General features: G+C 37.5%; 1 protein-coding gene across 1 annotated transcript; it reads right to left on the bottom strand.

The window, feature by feature from the left end:
• Positions 1 to 961: 961 nt before the first annotated feature.
• Positions 962 to 20,099, bottom strand: TSPAN14 (tetraspanin 14). The gene is made up of 8 exons (XM_008946933.1): positions 20,001 to 20,099; positions 12,066 to 12,116; positions 8,941 to 9,087; positions 7,961 to 8,131; positions 5,284 to 5,409; positions 3,660 to 3,704; positions 3,092 to 3,211; positions 962 to 1,304 (listed from the first exon to the last, which is right to left on the bottom strand). Exons 1-8 carry the CDS (start codon positions 20,079 to 20,081, stop codon positions 1,233 to 1,235), a joined length of 813 nt encoding a protein of 270 aa, XP_008945181.1. The 5' UTR covers positions 20,082 to 20,099; the 3' UTR covers positions 962 to 1,232.
• Positions 20,100 to 22,778: the final 2,679 nt, after the last annotated feature.

The raw sequence follows: 22,778 nt of genomic DNA, 5'->3' as shown, positions 1-22,778 counted from the left end.
AGGAATCTCTCAGATGCAGAAAATTACTGTGAAGAAATTCTGGTTCATCACATTGTGACTGGCATTTGAAGCATGTATCAGAGTACAAGCAGACTGATAATGCAACAGCTTTATAGAAGACTTAAAAATTCAAAAACTCTAATCCTTCGCTAAATGTGTATTTCCTCATTAAAAAAAAAATAGATTTCAGTAGGGATCAATGCTGATTTAAACATTTTTCATCAGTCCTAATATGAGCAGTTAGGACTTGTGAAGATCAACAGTGCAGAAACTAGAGACAGAAACTAGAGGAAAGGCAAAAGCCATCAACAGCTAGCATAGCATGCTTGCTACCTACTGAAACAAGCTACATTTTGAAATTACTGCAGATATAGATATTTAAAAGATATTACTGAACAATAAAATGCTAGAGCATTTTTAAAGAGTTTTTCCTTCTAGAAATAAAAAAAAAAAATTTACATTTTTTTCAGACAGGAATCAGCATCAACGACTCACACCTCCTTGCCTGAAAAGCATTTCTAACATATAATGCTACAGATAGATTTTTCCCCCTCTTGAGAAAAGGCTTGAATTTTCAAAACAGCATGGATTATTCAAGCTCTGATGCTGAGCACAAGTTCCTGCTCCTGAGACATCCATGTTATTCCCAGTCAAACGAAAATATCTCTATTTCTGCACAACTGAAAACCAATTAGAGAACTAGACAATTTGTGACTTTTTTTCCAATTTCCCATACCACGACAACTATGGATGCTGGGTATCTTGCCAAAAAATGACTGCATGAGTCAACTGTAATGATTAAAACAATTTCAAGACTCTGAAGAAATCAGCACACCTTCTGAAAAGATTACATTTTGAGACTGACAACAGTTGGGAGTAAAGCCAACAATCTTCACAGTAATCCTTGGAGGAAAGTGTTTACAAGCAGTTTCATGTCTTGTTGCTACAATCTTTAAAATCTGTTCCGCCAATATATTGTGAAATTCCATTTTGCTCCCAGAGATAACACCGGTGCACTAAGTTATCTCATTAGAAAAAAAGGCAGAAAAAAGGTGAGTGGGTGTGTGCTTGGATTATTTTTTGTACCAGCTTCTAACAAAAAGCATGAGCAGGTAAAATCCACATAAGGTTTTTAATAACAGGAGTCCTTCACGGTCTGTGCGTTTCTTCCACCTTGGTGTCCAATCACTACAGGTAAAACATATTTTTGCAACACGTGTCTGCTTTTATATTCAGAAGGCATTACCCGCCTTTACAGCTTCAATATCAGAAATCAATGTCCTGGCTAGGAAAATCCCAAAAATCTAAAAAGAAAAAAAAAAAACACAACAAATAAATACATTTGTGAGATGAAACACTGTTAATATAGCTGTCTGCAGGATGTTTCTAAAAATTAGAACCTATCACCATTAGTCATTACAGCAGAATGGGAAACTACTTATGTACTCCAATTATGCTGCAGTGATGTCAGCAAAACCACTCTTATGAATAAAGACATTCACTTATGAAATGTTTGCAGATATCATTTCATAGCCAAGATCACCCATCAAAACACGCCTATTACTAAAAAGTCAAAAAGCTAGCAGAATCTTGCAGGCAAAAACTGGTGAGAAAGGTACTTTCATGTAATACTACAGGAGCACTCAAAATCAAAGCCGCTAGATGCTGTGGAGCTGGAAGAAATCCACTTATCCTAGTTTTAGTCTTAGAACACACACACCTGCCTATTACTAAAGTTACAAATCAGGCATTTGCATTTATTCCACAACTTTGGATAATCCAGTCAATTTTCTGGTAATTTTTTTAAAACACATACAGAATGTACAGAATGACCTGTAATAAAATGAAATTCTGGTCACAAACAGTAGTGAGAGAAGTCCCAGATTATTCTGAGATGTTAAAATTTTAAATTTTAACATTCACTCAAGTTCTCAGGGAAATCTTCCTTTACAAACTGAAGATCATTTCATAATGCAGCACTTTTCCTGAAGCATTCTTAGAAAAACAAGAGAAGACTGGGGTGAAGTTTTGGAAAAGCCAAAAGACCTGTTTTAGAAGTAGTCAGGCTATGTCCAACTCTCAGTCCCATTATGAAATAGTTTAATGCAGAAGAAAGACCAAATTTGAAAATACAAGTGACCACAGAAGTAGTTTCACAGAGACTCAGAACATATGAGCCGCTAAGTTACTGACAGTTAACTCACTGCCAAAAGATTAGACTTCATATCTTGAACATTTTCCTAACCAAAAGTGTTGCTCTGAGGACAGCATCACTCAAAGTCATTGAACCACTATTATTAGATGGTGATAAAGTGTCAAAAACCAAGCAGAGGGCAGTATTGCTATGGGTGGGATAAGGTATTTTGCCAGCACTCTACACTCGGCTATTTTCAGTCAAATGCAAAATATGTTCTGCAGTAGATCTAGAAGTTTGTTATTCCCCACTGAAGTGAAGCAGTACCGTACTAATGAAATTTAGGCAAGTGAGAACAACTGCCACAATGACAGCTGGATCCACCTTGAAAGAAGTAACCTGGTATGTTTTACTGAGTACTTTGGTTCTTTTTCTTAGATCTACCAAACACCAACAAGGTACTGGAAGAAGTCAGCAATTCCATCTGGTTCTGCTAATATTAAATTTGCAACCTGTTCACCAATTTCCCTGATCATCTCTTCTCAATATTTCTAAGCAGTATGCTACATGTCACTTATAGTCAGCTGAGTGTTCATTTTGCCACAAAGAACAGAAATGTATTTTAGTCATTTCACATTTGGGATAGGTCATAGTTCAGATCAACTGGAATAAATGACCAGAAAACCTCCTCTTCTTCATGCTGTATTGAAATGTAAGAAATATTATTGTGTCATGTTGTTTTATATAATAATCATATATTAGCATACAGTAGTATTAATAATTTATCACAATACACTGCATGTATTTTTTAATGTTTTTTGCTATATTATTCTCATACCTTTAAAAATAAAAATTCTATGTCAAAACATTTACTTCCCTCATAACTACTTTTACCTTCAGCAGGTCTGTACCTGAAAACTTGAAACTTCTCAAATTAGTGTAACAAAACCAACTAACCTGGAGCAATGAGATAGCTATGAAGACACCTGCAACAATGTAGATATTTCGGGGTAACCAAGCTTCAAGAGCAACAATACAACCTTTGACAAAAATCTGATCATCCCATTGACTCTTGCTCTGAATGTAGAGAGGAAGAACAAGAATATTACTTTTCTGCTCAAGTTTATAAGATCAGTCAATCACATGACATAGCTAAACTAATGACTTGTCAGTTATGCAGTCATGTTTTTAACCAGACTCCAGAAATACATATACGCCCAGATTAAATGAGACAGTGTTGGACACTGACGTTAGCATCTTCTTGCAAATCCTGTTATTAGAATTAGCAGATAACAGAATTCAGAATATCCGTTTTTTAACCCCACCTTTCCTTTTACCTGTTCCACCACTTGTTTTCTCCACCCTCCCAAGTGCAAATTTACTTGAAACAAAGGAAAATCTCTGCCATGCCACCATGAGGTAGTACAGTCATTTGTTCCAAGGTGACACATTTATCAGCAATTCCACTGTTTTTATAGTTTTGCCTATGCAGGCACAGAATATGAGAGTCAGTAAGATCCCTTACCTTCTTTCTGACATCATAGCCACACTGTGTATTCACAACTTTTTGCTGCAAAACAAAAGACGACTTAAAATAAATCAACTGAATTCTAGTCACCTCTGTTCACAGGAGGATTTTCTGTCTTTCAGATTCATGAACAAATCATGACTGCCAGAACCAACCATTTTAAGAAGCATTTTTAGTAAAAATGAGCAGAGCACTAGCAGAACACAAAAGTAATGACAAAGCAGAGGGGTACACTAGCAGGAAAACATTTTCCACCAGAAATCTTAGCTGCTTCCATCACTTGGCTTTCAACCAGCAAGGGCTTTTTAGTGTGAAGGACAGCAACTGTGCTGCCAGCATACAGGTAAGAGATCTGCGTTTCCACGATCAGTTTAGCTACTTCACATAGCACACTGATGGAGGTGACAATAAAGGGACCAGGCTGGTTTATTTACATCTCCATCATTTCTACTAGTATACAACATGCTATCCCAGTCAGTTAGAACAAGTAATAGCTGCACGCTACTTGAGCCCCTCAGTTTATGTTTCAAAGTCTCACATATAACCCAGCTCCAAGGTATACCTAGTCTTGGAAGACAAAACACACCAGTTGCAGATCCCAAGTAGGAAGACCATAAACGCCCTCCAGGTCACAACCACACACAACCCCATGGCTGTATTTATCTCTAAAGATTCAAATATAGCCCTTTTAAGACATGTTTTCTTTGTATGAAGATTTATGAAAAAAATGACACAATTATAACATAATTTACACAATGCATTGTGGGGTACACTGAAATATTAGAAAGAGATTAAATATTAAAATATTTAAAACATATTTATGCCTCCTTAAATACAGCACCAGCAACAGAAAAAAGAGTTGCAGTGGACCAGTACTGCTCCAAATTAAAGTAGAAAATAATTACTGGGCAATCTGAACATGGAATATTTCCCAGATAAAGACTTTCTTGGCTCATTTCCAAAAATTAAAAGCTTTAGTATAATCCACCAATGGCTACCTGTTCTGCCTGAGGATTGCTGGACTGACTTTGAGCCGTAACTATTCACACTAATACTATAAAGCATTACACATTAGCTCCTACCTGTGCATTTTCCACTGAAGTAGTCCAATTTCTGAAGTTTAGTAAACAGATCCAACCAATAAGCTCCTAAATCTTCCCCAAAACAGAGAAGTGACTCAAATGCTTTATGCCAAGTTTGTGCATGAGCACTTTACTAGGGCTGATAAACAATCAGCAAACAGAGTTACTTCTTAATTCTAACTGGTGCATACTCACTGCTTACACAGTGCTCTCAGATCTTTACAAACTAGAAAATGGAAGGCAGGAAATCGAGGAAACAACACATTGGGAATAAAAAAATTTCAGTCACCAGTACTTGCAGACTCAAGCTATACAAAAATAGCTTGAATTCCTGGTAACAATACATTTTTAGCTGCATTATAGGCTGTCACATTTGGATTCTAAAAAGGATGAAACAAACATGAAGAGAGTTTGTTCAAGAGCAATTTTTGATCGTTTAGAAAACCTTTTAAAGCCCTAGTCATCACACTTTATTCAGAAAGCACTTCCTTTCATAACTCTGCAACAACATCAGAACAATACAAAGCCAGAAAACTTACAGCAGGATCAGGTATACAACAGGAAAAAGGGACGCCGCACTTCTCACGACTTTTGCTTTCACTGCTGCAGTTAAAGTATATGTTGAAGTCCCAGTCATCTGGACCTTGGGCACCACAGCAATGGTTCTGCAACAGATAAACCGCATTTGGGGGGATTTTAGAGACAATTTATCCACTGAACAACTTCTCTGGAAAGATATTTGTTCATCATCTTCACTTTGTCTAAAGCTATGCACAATTAATGGCAACACTTGGCATACTGTTCCTGGAAATAAGCATCAGAATGACAAAAATTTTCACTTTCGATGTAATTGCTAGATGCAATCAGCATACATCCATAAATGTTGCACCACCATAGTTCATATAAATGCTTTGTACCTCATTATTTCCAAGTCAACCAAAACAAAACAAAAAAATTTTAAAATGTTTCTTCTAGTTTGTGACTCCATCCTTAAATCTTCATAAGTCAATGAGTTTTATTCTCCTTGGTTTACTGTGAAAAGTGGATCCAAACATTTGTAAATATACTTCCCTTCTTTTAAAGGAGGTTCTCAGATCTACTCATTGATAAAGTCTCACTTGCTCAAAAGGTTAATCAACTCTAGAAGTATTTCACACAAGTTTCTTAATCTAAATAGTGTAAAGTAATTACAATAATTGCAGGTTAAGAAAATCCCAACATTTCAAGGAACATTCAATTCCTGGAACTAATGAAAGCTCTTAAGTTATGGTTTGCGCTTTACTGGCCTGGATATTTAAGGGTGTAATTCTTTCTCTGTAATTTGAGTACTTTAAATGTTATACCATCAGAGATTTTCCTGGTACCTCATGAAGTTCCATCTTCTCAGGATATCTCTAGTATCTCTCCTCTGCCTGCTGCCCTTCACAAAACTTGTACTAACCTAACTCTGTGAGACTACCAGAACTTGATGTCAGTAAATGGAGTTATTGTTCATGCCTGTGTCAGTCATAACAAAGAAGAGAACTGTTTATACAGTTTTCACATGAAATATGACTAAAAAGAGCTGAACAGAACAGACAGGAAAGAAAAAAACCACCACAAAACCATGACTTTAAGTCACCAATATATTTACTGCAAAAAAAGCAAAATACTTTTTTTTCTTTATAGTCCCTCCTCCTTCACAATTCTACACCTTTGTCTAAACATGTTAGTCTATCTTAGTAAGGTACAGACTATGAGGTCACTTACAGGCCTGGAAGTAATTAAGCCAGCCAGCACAAGAAGCTGCCTACAAAAAGGCACACACTTTGTGGGTCCCAGGGCACACACTGGGAACAGAGCACGTCACCAAGGTGGGTGGCTCCTTTGAAGATGGGCTACAATGAACTTTTTGAGAGCACTGCCGTACCTTGTTGTTCAACCCCTACAGAACCACATATGCTAATCCATGTTGTGTACTTCCCCTCCACCCTCAGCACTTTCTGGTATGAATCAACAACACGCTGATTTAGAGATTTTTCTGGTCTTTTTTCCGGGGTATTAGCTTGTTTATCTGGCTAGTGAACTTTTAGTAAGCTCAGTCTTTTATTTCCACTTAAAAGTACTTGACTGGAGTTCAGCTGTAAATCAGTTTAGAGTATTAGCCTGGCTGACTACACTGAAACTAGATAAATAGAACAACAGAGTTGACAACACAGACAACTACTCATCAGTAGTTGGTCACAGCCAGGAGGAGCCCTGCCTTACAAAAAGGTGCCCTTAGCATCAAAAGCTAAAGCAAAACAGCACTGAAATACATCCAGGCAACTCAGAGGATACTTCCATATCAGCGCACAGAAGAGTGAACAAACAAGCTGGTAATATACAGCTAACCAAACTGGTACCCACTCCAAAACGTGCTTTTCTGTCAAACAGCTGTAAGCACAGGTTTCTAAACATGATCTTCCAGAAGATGGAAGACAGACAAAACACAACCTTCCCTCATAAGGGAGAAAAAAAACATAAAAGAAAGAACCATTTTAACTCTTCATCAAGTACTCACACATGTACTGTTTCTCTCCATACGTTTTTTTTTTAAATTTATGTAGTTAAAAATCAGAAGTCATTATCACTGGTTGTTTCTTCAACATGATTCAAAAGCAGCCAATTGAATGAAAGCCACTAGCCCCTTACTAGCACAGTAAGGTGTGCATCATCTTCTAGTAACTGAATATTTTAGGACCACAGTAGTATAAAATTGTTTCAACCTACCCTGACAACTGCTTGACTAGAGACCAGCTTTTCCTAGTTAACTAAAAACCTCTTTTGCTTCTAGGTAAGTGTACCTTGGAAGATAAAAGACCTTGTACAAGACTGCAGTGCCTCCTAAAATGAAGTGTGCAGACTACCAGTTCCATTGCACAATTCTTTTCAGAATAAAGGTGTGGGTTGTTTGGTTCCCCCACATACACACTTCTCACTTAAACTGGTGGAACACTGATCAGAACAGAGGAACAAGTCAAGAAGCTCAAAAGGCAGACAGATACTTGGCAGAATTTCCACATGTTGTTAGGACAGTGCTATCCCAGAATATCTTCCCTTCCTGATGCTTTGAATGCAGGAAAAGCACATCTGTAACACAGCACTATTAGCTACAGAGTATGTAACAAAGGAAACATTCCAAAATCTACTTGTGCTCCTAGAACGCATCAAAGAAGTGCCAGGATACAAACTTACGATTTTCTGTAGTGAATCAATAAGGTTCTGGAGGTCAATATCATCTCGGTAGGATTTAATGTTATTCTCAAAGAATTCCTTGACCCTGTCCCTCACCCAATCCTGGAACAGGAAAGCCAGAACTGCTGCTGTCAGCTCCAGCAGGAATATAAACACAATAGCTGCACAGAACTGTAAAAAAAAGTCCCAAATTAGAAAGTGTCCATTCATTCTGAATGCATCCCTACTCCAACACCACCAGAAACAGACAGAGAATTAGCTTGAAATTCTCACTCAGTACAGAAAGTGTGAGAATACAACCTGTTAAATAAGAACACAACATAAAGAAACCATCAAGAGGTAAAGTTATCTTTTTGTTTTGGTCACCTGAACTTGACAGTAAAATAAGCACCATACTACAGTCATTATGCACAGCAATAAAAACACTAATAAATGAAAATCTGCAAAACACAGGGCTAAAGTTGTCTTGGTCTTGCTTCTTGCATTGTTTCCAGTTTTATAACTCTTTTGTCCAGATTAAGAGTTTTCAGATCTAAAGCAAAGAAGCCCCAGTATAAAATCAACCATTTAAGATTTCACGAGTCACTAAAGCCCGCAAGTTTTACCCATCAAACGTTTAGAAATATTAGCCTCCATACCATCTGCTCTCAGTAAATCCTGACTAAATACGTTCCAGAACTTCATGTTTTGTGATAGTGGATACACAGTGCTAGATTCTGGCATACATACTATAATAACAGCATTATACAAAAGAATGAACAAGGGAAGAAACACTTTCCAGAAAGGAGAAAACACCCATAGATTTGAACCTACACTGCTTTTCATACTATTACTCACAGATTCACAAAGAAAATAAGTTTACCATATATATTGTAAAAAAAAAAAAAAAATCTATAAATTATCTGGGTTTGCTACTAGTTCTTCACCCATGATTCCCAGCTTTCATACACATAATAATCCACTCCTATAATGTTACTTACAAACTTCAGAAGGCAAATATTTTCTCTCAGTGCTCCTACACAGCCAGCAAATCCCAGAGTAAACATCACTATTCCCACGACTAAGACAAGCACCACTGGATCCAGACCATGAAGACCAGTCACCTTTGTCAGATCAGACAATACACCCTGAAAAATAAAAAAACAGCATAACAGAAAAAGGTGACCACTATAGGCATGTTTTTTGATTTAACATTTTTTCTGGATGTCTACGATTTCCACAATTCCAAATGAATTGGTTGCAAACCCTTGAGCTTGGCAACAGTGGCCCACATAGAAAAGTCTTATTGTAAAATGGTTATTGATAAGTTTTTTTCACCCTAGCAGAACAAGTACTAATGAAAAGTTCTAGCTATCCTTTTAATAAATAAATCCAGTGCAGCCAGCTTCTCAGATTACATTGTCCTCAGTCTATTTGCTAAAAAAGCTTCCACAAGATGGTGCCAAAAGTTCAATACTATCACTTGAATATTCATTTAGTTTCAAGGCAAAAGTAATAAAGCTTTTTGTTAACTTGAAATGCATCAATCAGAAGGGCACTCCAATTTCCAAGTCTTTAAAAGAAAAAAAATTAACAATTTTTCCAACCCTAAAGTTTATATGGCAGAAAGGGAGGGACATTCTAACTACAAAGCAGGTTAGAGGTGACATTTTAAGGGAGGAAACAAAATCTTACTTTGGTTTTCAAAGGAAGTAGTATTTTCCTCTCACCATTTTAGTTATACTTCTTCTAGTGCTGAATAGTTTTAGGAATGCTCCTACAAAATCTTGAAAGATATGGAAGTATAGTCTAAATATTCCCCTTTCACTCCAGATAAAATTCTTACAGCAAAAGAAGTTATCTAGTCTCTACAAGATACTTGCAGCTTGCCTAATTTACCATCTATCCAGATACACGTATCCAGATATGCCACTTATCTTGACAATGACCTTACCTATTTAAGCCTGTCTGCATAGATCTTAAGACAGTTATAAGTCTATTTAAATGCAATGCTAACACAGTTGAATCCCTTATTTCTAGATTAGCTTTTAAAGAAGCTAGGTTTATATACAAGGTACATTAAAATTCCATCAAATACATAACACAAGCTTGCCATGTACTGTGCAAGAACAAGATGCAACACACAGACAAACAGCTGAAACTCTTGAAGTGAATAATAACAATTGGTAGGGACACTCAGGCAGCCTTGCAACAGGTGACTGTTCATCACACACATCAGCAATACACAGAGTATTTTAATAAGGAAATACTTGCCCTTTAAAACAGAGAAATAATGAAAAACACCACAGTACAATATCCCATAATTATATTTTTACTATTTTTTTCTTTGTATTTTGTTTTTTTTTTCTATTCTCAAGTGGAATATACTTTACAAAGTAAAGCTTAGTGGAAGAGAAAGACAACAGAGAGATTCAAAGTAATACATGTAATTAGTCTAATTCCATCAAAGGAATGTAAATTCTCATCTTGCTACCTAGGTATTTATGCAAAGAATATACATCCTAAGAGAACACCTTGGGAAAAAAAAAAAATCAATAATACTTTGTATCTAAATGCTTACTTAAAAATAATCTCTTCAAAATATAGCATTAGAAGAAAATGTGCACATGGAGAAATTTCATCAGCTGCTGTAGACACTGATTAACAGTGCTACAGTGATACTAGAGGAGTTCATCTTCTTTTATAACGTGTTTCCTAGCAGGTCTTGTTAGCACTATTAACTTAACAGCAAAACAACAGCTTTTTACCAAAACTGGTTGAAGGGATGAAAAGTAAAATATTATTGAATTGTAGAACTCAGATTGCCTTGCAATAGCTGGTGACTAACAGTTGAAATAGCTTATTAAAAATTGCACAGTTTATAGATTTCCCAGCATTCAGAAAGTCTTGGAAAGTAAAGACTTTTCTAGTTAGTGTCACCACTGATACATTGCCATTCTTACAACTGCCAGACCTCTAGCTAACTATCAGACTTGGTCTACTGGGTTAGTTATGAAAGTCCCACCTAATCTAACCTTGGCTTAGACCCCACCATCAAGAAAGACAAAATTAACTAAGCTAACACAGTGTCTTTGTAGAACCAATACACTATGAAACTAAACATTCTGTGACAAGGATGTTGAAATTTTCAGAAATACCTCCAGCTATGTCCTTCCCACATCCAAACATGTTTTTTTTCAAGTCAATCTCACTTGCTTAAGCAACATACTATTTTGGAAGAAAACTTTCTCTAATCAAAGCATATTATGATAAGTTGGCTGGAAGAGGGCTCTATTGTTCACTCTCAGATGTGAACATGAAGATGTTGTGAACTAGAAACACTTGATCTTTACAACATTTACTTTTGAAAAGAAGTTGAGGTTGGTTTTTTTGTTTGTTTGTTTGTGGGTTTTTTTTGTGTAACAGAAGATGTTAAGTGAAAAATCTTGAAGAAAGAAAGTAAACAAGAAAATTCAGAGGACTATCTGCTTCCATTTCACTCATCCCTCTAAGGATCTTCTCTTGTAACAGGAGAAGTCTGTAGGTACATGCCCACACAGACCACCTCTGACTGAGGAAGTTATTCAGCTGAAAAAAAAATTACCAAAAGTAAGTGTTATTTCGCTGGTCAAAACGTGGAGACACAATCACTTAAGCAACTCTATGGGAAAAAGGCAGAAGACAACAGATGACCGTAAGATTGGAATATTTCAGAAAGATGGTTCCAAAGATGCATGTTGAGGGTTTTTTTTAGTACAAAAAGAGGTATATTTATTAAAAACAAGAAGCATGTGGGAGGAATGTAAAAAAGAGGTGGGCAGAAATGTATTTTAGAAAACATGCTTTCAGAAGAGAACCAGCTCATAAAGACTATTCATAAAGATTAAATTCTACCTAGCATCCTGCTCTTACAAGTGTACAATAAAAGGTCTAAATGGTCCACAGTGTACCACCTGACCAAGGACAAGAATGAAACTCCAGTTAAACTCAGGTTAAGTCATTTGAACACAATCCTGAGCTCAGATGCTACATTTAACCTTTGCTGCTTCCTATGGAAGCAGTTTTACTAGGGCAGGGGGCACAAGAGGGCAGACACTAAGGTAAGACCAGTCATTTCTACCCTTACCTTTTCACTCCATGCCCACAGACCAGCTGCAAGGAAGGCCACTCCAGCTAGCTAAAACAAAAAGGGAAAAAAAAAAATTAGATAAACTAACCAATACAGTCTCAAAACACTTAGCCCATAGCACTATTGCTCAAGTGAAACAAATATTGTCTGTAATCTCAGACAATAGTAATAAGACATTCCTCCCCAAGAGTAAATCTCATGCAAAGAGGATTTAGTTATTTCATAACATTCTTGCATTTTATAAACAAATTTTAAAAATTACTACAATTTGCTTATCCATGATGACTCAAGAAGCAGACTCCTAAATTAACAATTCCACACAGCATGCAAGTGGGAGTTATCTTTGTCCCGATGATTTGCTCTAAACCTTTTTCCCATACACTGATGAAGATTTCAGATTATCTAATGCATTTTGAGATTATTCCCTGTTTAGTCATTTTATAGTACCACCCCCAAACAGTAGGCATGTTTGACTGTTCATAACTTCTCAGTGTCAGGGTTCAATAGCCTCTTCTCTAATCAGATATAGTCTGTCTTCTAAATCATTACCTTATTTAAGCCCTTTTGAATTAAGCTGAAGTAATGGCCCATCCATTTTCAATAAGCAACAAATCCAACTGACAACATACAAACCTTACATCAATTCATGTTTGTCTAATAATACAATAGTTCTGAATTATATTCACCCAAATAAGAGATCCTTGTTCTAGTCTTTTATTCCCTTTCTCCATTCTCAGGCAGTTTGTCTTCAATATCCAATTTCAATAATCAAATTAAAATTACCTCTCTAAAAACTGGGGGCAGCTCCCCCTCATTACTTAAAATGGCATTCTACCCTGCTATGCTCATAAGATACATCAAGATGGTGGAGCACATCCAAAGAAGAGCAATGAAGCTGGTGAGGGGTCTAGGGCGCAAACCTTATGAAGAGCAGCTGAGGAAACTGGGGTTGTTTAGCCTGAAGAAATGGAATCTCAGGGAAGATCATCTTGCTCTCTACAGCTACCTGAAATGAGACTGTAGCAGCATGGAGGGTCAGTCTCTTCTCCCAAGTAAGAAGTGATAGGCCTCAAGTTGTGCCAGAAGAGATTCAGATTAGATCTCAAGAAATTTCTTCATGGAAAGTGTTGTAAAGCATTGGAAGAAGCTGCCCAGAGAAGTGGTGGAGTCACCACCCCTAGAGGTATTTAAAAGATGTGTAGATGTGGTACTCAAGAGCATGGAGTAGTGGTGAACTTGGCAGTGTCAGGTTTACAGCTGGACTCACTGATCTTAAAGGTCTTTCACAACCTAAACAAGTCTGTAATTCTTTATAAAGGATTGAGAATTCTATATAAAGCATTGCTCCTCCCCCACAAAAGCCTTATGTACATTAACATGTAAACCCTAACAACTGAAAAAATGCCTTGAAAAAGGGGTCTTTTCCTCTAGGAAACAGCACCTCCCATGAACTAAATGGGCATCGCAGGCAATTCCCCAGAGTGTAGGCAATCAGCAAAAACAGGGCTCTCACCATGAAGTATTATATGCCTTTAAGGCTTAAGTACACAGATTAGCCATGCAAATCTCATACTAATACATGGGTAGAGTTACAAGTGGGCAAAGTAGTGCTAATAAAGTTAAATTTCCAGATGTTTTTTAATAAGCAACGGCACAACGACTGCTCACCTCAGAGTAAGCTAAGAATATCTAACGTAGTGATTTGGACTGGAGCACATTAGAAATACTTTTAGAAAACATACAGATATAAACGTAATATTGACCCAGCTAACCCCTAAAATCTTAAGCCAGTGATTTTCAGATGAACAAGCAAAATAGGAAAAAAGAAAAGATCTGTCATCAAGCTTCTATTTCATTAAGTTACACAGTGCATGCAATGGATGCATCCTTCATCCTTACTCATTCCAAATGCTCCAGGAATGCTGGAAGACAAGTGAAGACAGCTGCTATAATCTGAAGTAATCAGGGTAAGTTATATGTACAGTAGACACAGCTGGATCTTTGGGTGCTTTTAAAAAAAAAAAAGATAAAAAAGGAACTGGGAAGACATTTTCCACACTCTGTATACAAACTACTACTATGTATACCACACTAATACTGTGCTATTAAATATATACACAGTCCTATTCAGACTGGCTGCCTTTCATTATAATTACCATCTTAAGTCATAATAGATTCTTGTTTAAGTAGATTTTTCAGTAGTATGCTTTATTCTTATCTCTGAACATGAACATTGCGCTCAGGTTTTTATTGTGTTTAGTTTCCCAAAATATGCTATTTTTGCAAACTTACTTCCATGAGCACCTATCCAAACTATCTACGAGTAAAACAATTTATCAGCAGTAAAATAAACTTAGTCTCGTAGAATCAACACGGATAAACCTAAAATGTAATTCAGCTAGGACAAGCAACTCAGTTTTCACTTGAAGCCACCAAGCCACACACATTAACTTTCTTTAGCAAAAAACAATGAAGTATGATGCACTTGCAGAAGAAAAAGCCATTACATTTACAGGCACAATTACCAAGACAACCACTTTGCAAGGAAGTAAAATGGTAGTTATTTAACTGAATTAGATTTCTTTGCTTTAAATATCATGTGCAAGATACTTTAAAGTGTCTCATTGAAAAATACTGTAACACACACCATGATGACAGAAATTCCTCAGAAGTTAGCATCGTGGAGCATACCCAATACAGAGTTCTCACAGAGAATTAACACCAGGAAAATACTCTCTCTTTACCACTCTTGCACAGAGGCACTCGAGTGACTGCTACGACACAGACCAGGGAACTGATCCGTCCTGAACTGAAAGAAGTTTTAACTTTCATCAGCCCATTGAACTAACTGGCCAACTAGAGTGTTCCCAGTGCAAGAGTAAGCAAGCCAACTATTTCAAAGAGGCATTTCAAAATTCACCTTTCACCAGAATCTGGACAACACGTAAGCAGGAACAAACTGGACTACCCAATTCAATTCTATGCCATGGAGTCATTTAAGCCATAAACGTCATGAAAGGTTAGATGGAAACATACACAAAGCAGCTCAACTGCATCCCTCTGAACAGGAAACTAAAACTAGTAACCAGCATTTGGCAATTTCCTGCTTTAGAACTGAAATATCCACATCATCAACATACTGCATGGAGCTACAAGCTCTGTTCAGGAGATAGATTTACAACACAGACACTAACTGACACATCTTACAGAGAAGACTTCTTCCGCCCCCTGGACAGTATTCTTTTACACTGTAGCTCCACCCATGCTGGAGCAATCAGCAGCCTACAGCCCTTCCTTCCTAATTCTTGTGCCTTCCCAGACTTTTCCTCTCAGGGTCAGGAAACCACCTTCTGGTGGACTCTTTCCTCTTCCTGAACAGCCTTGCTGGTTTAGATGTTCCTGAAAAAAATAACATACACTGTGAGCCCAGGTTTTCTCATACTTTTAAAAATGAGCTCAGAATTATTTTCCAGAGCTTAAGAAAATTTTTGCCCTTCATCATCATGTTCAGGTCAAAAATGCCACATCTCCCATAGCACAGCTGAAAGGCTTTACTTTTTTTCCTCCAAAAACCCTTCAAACTCACACACAGAGCTACAGAGCATCAGAAAATAAATCAAGATGACAGCAGCTGAAAGCTGGTTCACCTGAGAGACAGTGAGCACACATGCAATCTCAACTCCTTTGGCAGAGCACACAGGACTATTTCACTGACATGAAGAACTGCATGTCCTGGCTGAGGCTTAATTCTTGTACTACCTCAAAAAAAAAAAAAAAAAAATCCTTCAACTAGAGACAAAGCAAGCACGAAAACCAGGTGATTAAGGCACTGCCTTTTATTTCCTGGCCCACACTTCTCAAGTGCAAGTTGGAAGGCATAGTGCAGTGCTGCACCCCAAAACAGGGCACCCCTGCACTCCCCCTGGGGTCTGTCATCCACTTCCTGTCTCCTCCCTCCACTGAGGCTTTCACAGACACACTCACTCAATTACAAACCGACTCAGAATAGAAAGGTGCCAGAACCAAGCTCTTCACCTTGTATTACTGCAGTCTCTTAATTTCATTATGACAAATGAAGCTATTTTGGGCAAAAAAAAACACACACAAAACATCAACCTCTCCCCTCCCACCACACCCCCTCAAAAAAAAAAAAAAAAAAAAACAAAAAAAAAACCCAAACCCAAAACCAAAAACCCCAAACCCAAAAACAACAAAAAAAAAAAGGCCAACCAAGAAAACTCCCAACTTTAAAATTCAAAAGGAGGACCAGCTTTGCTGGAATAGGGCAATTTCACTTAAATTTGTGAGTACTCCCTGCAGGGATATTTTAGTGGTTGCAAGAGGGCCTCATCACTACTCATTAAAACAAAGGTACCTGGAGAAGTTAAAACTAGCACACTTTAAAAGCAAGATGAAAAAAGTAGTTAAAATCATGCCTAGGAAGACAGTCTTCCTATAATGTCCATTCCTTTTCTTACAAGGGAAAACCAAGCAAAAAGAATAGAGAAGTGAGAAGTTATTTTGCAACCCAGTCGTACACAACTAACTCCAAGCCATCACAGTTGAACCTTCCATCGCCAAGTTGCCCAGCTGAAAAAAAGCCAAACAACTTCAAAGAATGAAGAATTACAGATTTCTAAAGGCTGTTTAAACAATGACTCTGCCATTACTGAAATAGTCCTATTTGTCCTGAGCACAATATGTTGTTCAACCCCACTCTATGTGGACTGTAATTTGAAACATGACACTCTGAAGAAACCACCCATTAAAGAGCTTAAATATTCTGTAAACTAGTCACTAAATGACCATATGCTTTAACTTTGAAGTTTACACAGTCCCTGATAGTATCTTTAGAGCTACAATGGGGAAGTTAACATGCAACTTTAGTAAGAGTGACAGAAGAACAAATGCAACTCTTTACTTACAAGCAAAGTACCTGGCTTGTGAATAAACTGTCCTGAATTGAGACAGAGGTAAGCTACCATCACACCTCCAGTAACAGCTCCAATGGGTAAAAGGCTGTCTACACATCTAAATACCATCCCTTATATCCATTATATAGTGGCCATCCTCACTAACAGAAACACTCATGAAACAAGCTCCCACAAACACCTATCTTGCAAGCCAGAAGAATTGAATCAAGATTAACATTCCCTCCTTAAATGCTGCTTTTTCAAATGATGGTTATTTCTCTGTTGCTTTTCTAGTCCTCCAGTACTTTTAAGGCACATAGAAAAATTACTGTTCTACACAGGATGGATTTGTACAATTAAGAGACTGTTAGATGTCATCCAAGCCAGCAGGATGTCATAAGCCCCTGAATCATTGTGTCAGCTCATGCATTGCCCATAGGAGTGTCTACCGTCCCACTCAACATTTACGTATGTGGCTCGTTCTACAAACGTGCCAAGCTCTTATCAAAGAGCTGCAGTTACACATAATTTACTACGTCAGCCTGATAACTTCTCAGCAGAAGCCTCGGATCATTTGTTGAGCAAGCTACCAAGACTACTTACTAGTACTTGTTCAGAACACCAGTTCCTCTAGACAACAGATCAGCTGCAACACATAAGCTGTATTTCCAATTTGCCTCAATTTTTTCTGCATCTCTTTAAAAATGATTCTTGCAGCAAGAGAAAAACCCTTTGATCTTCATCATTCATTTCAGGAGAATACAGTAAAAAAAAAAAATTCTCACAGAAGTTAAATGTGATTCTGCAGAAAGGAAGATATAAAATTCCTGTGAAAAAGCTGGAGGCAAATTCTTAACAGTTTTCCCAGTAAACACAAAATATTTCAGTTTTTCAAAGGTTTTTTCAAAGGTACTCATCAAAATGAGTAATATACGCTATTTCATGAGACACTCGCTAGAAAAAGCAGACATCTAGAACCATCCTAACATATCCATGACCAAAGAGTCTGTCCATTTCTCATATATCCCCAGCTCTCTGCTGAAGAGCATCCGCCCAGTTAGGAATTGATTTCTCTGAAAAGCAGAACAGCCTGGCAAACATTGCTTCTCTCTGCATCACACTCCACTATTGGTACATGGGAGTTTTTATTCTACATAGAAGAAAAATACCTACAGAGCTGGTGGGCTTTGAGTACATACTTGTTGACACATGAGGCCATGATGCAAATCCTCAGTTCTTGGGAGGATAGTAAGGAAATCATCACTAACAAACATTTGCACTATGACAGTACTGTGACACATTAACTCTTCACTGGAAAAAAAGTTCCTACACAAACCACACACATCTTTTCTGCCCCATTATCCTCACAAGGATAAAAATCCCCTGTGGTTTAATGCTATTGTTAAAACATCACACTAGTAAACAAGAAGTGGCAACAGCAGCAAAAAGTTCAGTGGTTTTCAACACGAAATACCCAACAACAAGGATTCCCAAACATTGCAGTCTGTGTTACATGTCTTTCTAACATTTTTATTAGGCTGAAGACAGCAGAAAACTGATGAGTAAGAAGATCACACGACTCCCAGCTCTTCTTTGAGCAGTGATTTCCTACCCTATGAGTATTCCTTTCAACAGAAAATTGGACAAGATCACCTCCAGGAGTTCCAGCAAACCTAGATTTTGTACGATTCTAAACTCAGAATTTTGTCTGTCATACTTGCAGCTTTCAAAAAAGCCTATTTTCTACCTTAAATACTGCCAAAGCAGCCAAAATATGCAGAAACACAAACCTAGCTTACCAGAAGTTTACATTGGTTAATTAAGCAAAATACCTTGCTTATGACAAGTACAAACAAGATTCTGCAGCCTGCAATTTACATTCAAATACTAAACCAGTTTTTTTACTGAAGTTAAACATTGATTTTGGTAATAATTCTGTTTATCTTAAACTTTAGTAAAGAGTTGGCATGGTTTAAGGAATCACAGTAAACAGAATTAATGCAATCTTCTCTATCATGTCTACTGATCTCAGGTGAGTTAAGATGAGGAGAATCAATTTTTACTCTTGAACAAGTTCCTTGAACCACATACCATAGTTTCATTCTTACTAGACAATCCTTTCAGCTCTCAAGAAATCTAAACATCTTTAGAAAAGACTATCTGTACTTGGAAATATTTTAACTTTCCATCAGCACATTAATCCAAGCTGCTAGTACCAGGCAACTCTATCTGCACTTCCCCATGACTGTCCACACCTCTGGTTTTGCCCCCTTTTCACATTCACAATTCTAAAAAACCATTACAGGCAGGCTTGTTGCTTGCCTATAATCTTGCTGCTCACAGAGCATGACATTTAAGATCTTGACAATATTGTAATGCTAGCTCTTGACAGATCTCTGAGGCAGTTCCTTTCTTCTCTTCTGCATACTGTCTACTGTCTTACATAGTTGTAAACTACACCATCCCAACACAGATCGAAGATGACCTGAAAGGAGATATTGGTGCAATTTCTAACAGGGAAGCAACTTAACACATCACTTAAGTGCACTCAAAGGTAGCTTTAACCTCCGCCCAAACACAACCAGCATTTAGTATTTGATAGCCTCCATCATTCAAAAGACAGAGGCTTGTCAGCAACAGTAGAGACTATACTATATCCTTTTGACAAATCCTTTAATCAGACATTTCCCTCCTCAGTTTCAAAAAACGAAAAAAACAAAACAAACCCAAGAAAATTAGTTTTATCTGCTCTACTCCTTGGTCTTCACTCAGAAGGTAAGACAGGAAGAAGAGGCAAGAAAGGGCAAGATTGTGAGGAATCAGCAGCCATATAGTTTTCAGTAATAATTACTTTTTAACATGGGACAGACTTCTTCAATACCAAAATACCTGGGACATACCATATATCAGCTTCCTGGTTTCAGGTAAATATTTCAGCCTGTTCTCTTGAACAGAGGGAGGAAGTTAATAAAACTGAGCTATGCCTGAAACTATTTCAGTCTCTACATTTTTTACTCACCCAGAAGACAATATTGTAGCTGAAGAGCAGGTATTTGTACCAACAGCTGACTTCTGCATTAGAATATCGGTAGTAGTGCATCTTCTATAGCACAGGGTCTGCACAGAAGAATTAGGAGAATTAAAGATTAACTTTTTTTTCACGATATCTTTTGTTCTATTATGAAAGGGACTACAGTAACCTGTAGCAAACACCATTCAAAAGTATGTTCAAAGTCAGCTCAGAAACCTCTGCTGACCATAAACTCCTTTTTAAGTATTTGTAGCTTGCCAATCCCATTTTGTTTAAGCACCCTTACATGGTAACAAGGAGGGGCACCCAAAAAGGAAACTAGCTACACAGTTAGCCTAGGAAGATCTGCATGGGCAAGTTGACGGTCATCCACGTTCTTAGAGCTTCAAAACAATTTTGTTTAACACAGATGGCTGCCTGGACTTAGGCAAAAGTCTAAATAAACAAACACTTTGTGAATCGCACATCCAACAACCCAGCTAACAAGACCTTAGAAGTGGTTACCGGGAAAACATCAGTGTCTACAGATTGCTGAATTCAATGCCAGACTCTGTCTTTTCCATACTTTAAAGTTTCTTTACCAAAGCAGTACCCCATAAGATATTTTTTTCTCATGAACAAAAGCCACACCATTAAACAGATGATGTGCTCTGCAGAGTTCAGTTTTCTTGCTTCCTTACATACACTGGAGATAAGGTTCAACTGCAACTGTTGCTCAAATGTTTCAGAACTACAGCTTTCAGAGAGTCATAACTAAACCACCCCTGCAGAAATGTCATGCACAGTAGAAGAAACAAAGGACAAGCTGTTAAACTGAGGGCTGGAGGAAGGAAAACAGAGGACTGGCACAGACTCTCACATTCTAGAGAGCTGACCACACAAATGCAGACGCAGTTGCGTGTTTCAATCCTTGACTCACTTGAAGTCAATGCTTTCCTTCCATTAGATGTCAATGTAAGGCTCTCAACAGGGAAGCAAGCATAGAGAATTATCAAACACCTCTTAACTAAGAAAAAGAGTTCAAGGATTGCGCTGACATGGACATTCACATACAGCATGCAAAAACCAAGCTTATCTAGCAAAGTCTGGAACCAAGCACCATGGAACTGAAGACAACCACCACAGCCACAGTTATGAGAAGGAAAATTACTTTTTTTTTTCTGGACAGCAATCTGGACCTGGGTGTAAAACACAATCCCACTGAATGGAAGAACAGAAACAAACACCTGTAAGCTTTGAGAATCCCATTTGAAAAAATGAACAACTTCCTTTACCTTTCAGGTGAAATGCCAATTATTTTCCCGGACAATTATGGAGTACTACCATGAACGTCTTATTGAAGAAGCTTATTTTCTGAAATCTCAACAGAAGTGTTTCAAGTTTTGCCTTAAACTTTTTTTTCCCCCTGAAGCTAAAACCACACACACAGATATCAAGAACACACAACACGCATCTCCAGCCCATGAGACTATGGACAGGGATCCCAAACAGTTTGATTTTCTTTTCCAGAGGTCTCCCCATACCAGGCTTGGCTTCCATCTGGAAGGGAGGGACTGAGAGTACCTCTCTGGTCCAGACACATCCCCTGTCTCTCTTCAAGCCCAGACAGTTTCTTTGCTGCCCAACCAAATGGAAATAGTTTTCAGAAATGCAGAAACTACATAGAAAAACTAAGGAGAATACATTTTGGCAGAACACTTGACACCTTAAGTAGATACAGAAAAAACAACTGGAAAAATCACATGACTTGGCATGCTGAAGGAAGATTGCAAGAATTAACAATTTCTGTTTTTTCTCAAACTAAAATGGCCTGCATGTGCCTAAGAGGAAATTTTGGATCATACTGAAAGTTGGTAGGTATTATACAAGTCATACTGATCTACTTGACATGAAGATTAATTTGTATATAATAAAGCCTGCCATCACCTAAGTAGCCTTCAGGCATATGCTACCTATACAGGTTGCTTAGCACTAAAATTGTCTGTAGGTAATGTATCTGGATAGACACAGTAACAACAGAAAACACATTAAAAGGACTTTGTCCATATGATTCCATACAAGACTGAGTAAAACATTCCATACAAGACAGACTAAAACTGAATTTAGTCACAAATATTTTTTCGCCTGCAGCCCCAGTAATACAACACACAGTAAACCAGTCAGCTGGTTTCAGAGAAACGGCAGTCTGAAGAAAGATTAAAGGATACATTGCACATTCTTACAGAAACGATGTTTGCAAAATTTGTCAGGCTAGAGTGTGAACATTCACCAGTAACAGCTGAATGTGGTATTGCCACAGTTCTTTTGCCTTCCAAAGCCTCATCTTATAATTAGGCCCTAATTATTACCGTTCATGTATAGCAAAAAGTACTTAAACTTTCTTGAAACAAAGGAAATTGTATTTTATGGCAGTACAGGCAGTGACTGGAAAGGACTTTCTTAGTTGTGAGCCAGTCACACACACAAACTGAGTTTTGCAATATACATTCCTAAGAAGTATAGAGTTTTTTTCCTCATGCCCTGGTTCACCTTTTAGTTACTGATCTTTCCAACTCATGCAGGTTCGCAGATATTTAGGAATCTTACTATTATGAGACACAGTAAAGATAACTTGTTTAAAAGCCTTCAACTGAGAGAATACAAGAGAAGGAACAAACACTCGATGTTATCCATTTCTCCAGTTCAGTCTCTAGCTTGAAAGGGCAATTTATATTTCAGTGATCAGCAGTCATATGCTCATCCAAGTCGGTAAATCTGATGTGTTTG

The sequence above is a fragment of the Merops nubicus genome, unplaced genomic scaffold (assembly GCF_000691845.1).
Source record: "Merops nubicus isolate BGI_N331 unplaced genomic scaffold, ASM69184v1 scaffold20509, whole genome shotgun sequence".
Taxonomy (NCBI): Eukaryota; Metazoa; Chordata; class Aves; order Coraciiformes; family Meropidae; genus Merops; species Merops nubicus.
Note: the sequence above shows the minus strand (reverse complement) of the source record. Positions and strands in the feature narration are given on the sequence as shown.

Coding starts and splice junctions, on each gene's coding strand:
- TSPAN14 (XM_008946933.1), bottom strand. CDS start 20,081: ATGCACTACTACCGATATTCTAATGCAGAAGTCAGCTGTTGGTACAAA. Junction 12,117..20,000: donor GCTACAATATTGTCTTCTGG/GTGAGTAAAAAA, acceptor TTTTTGTTTTAG/CTAGCTGGAGTGGCCTTCCT. Junction 3,212..3,659: donor GCTATGATGTCAGAAAGAAG/GTAAGGGATCTT, acceptor CTCTACATTCAG/AGCAAGAGTCAATGGGATGA.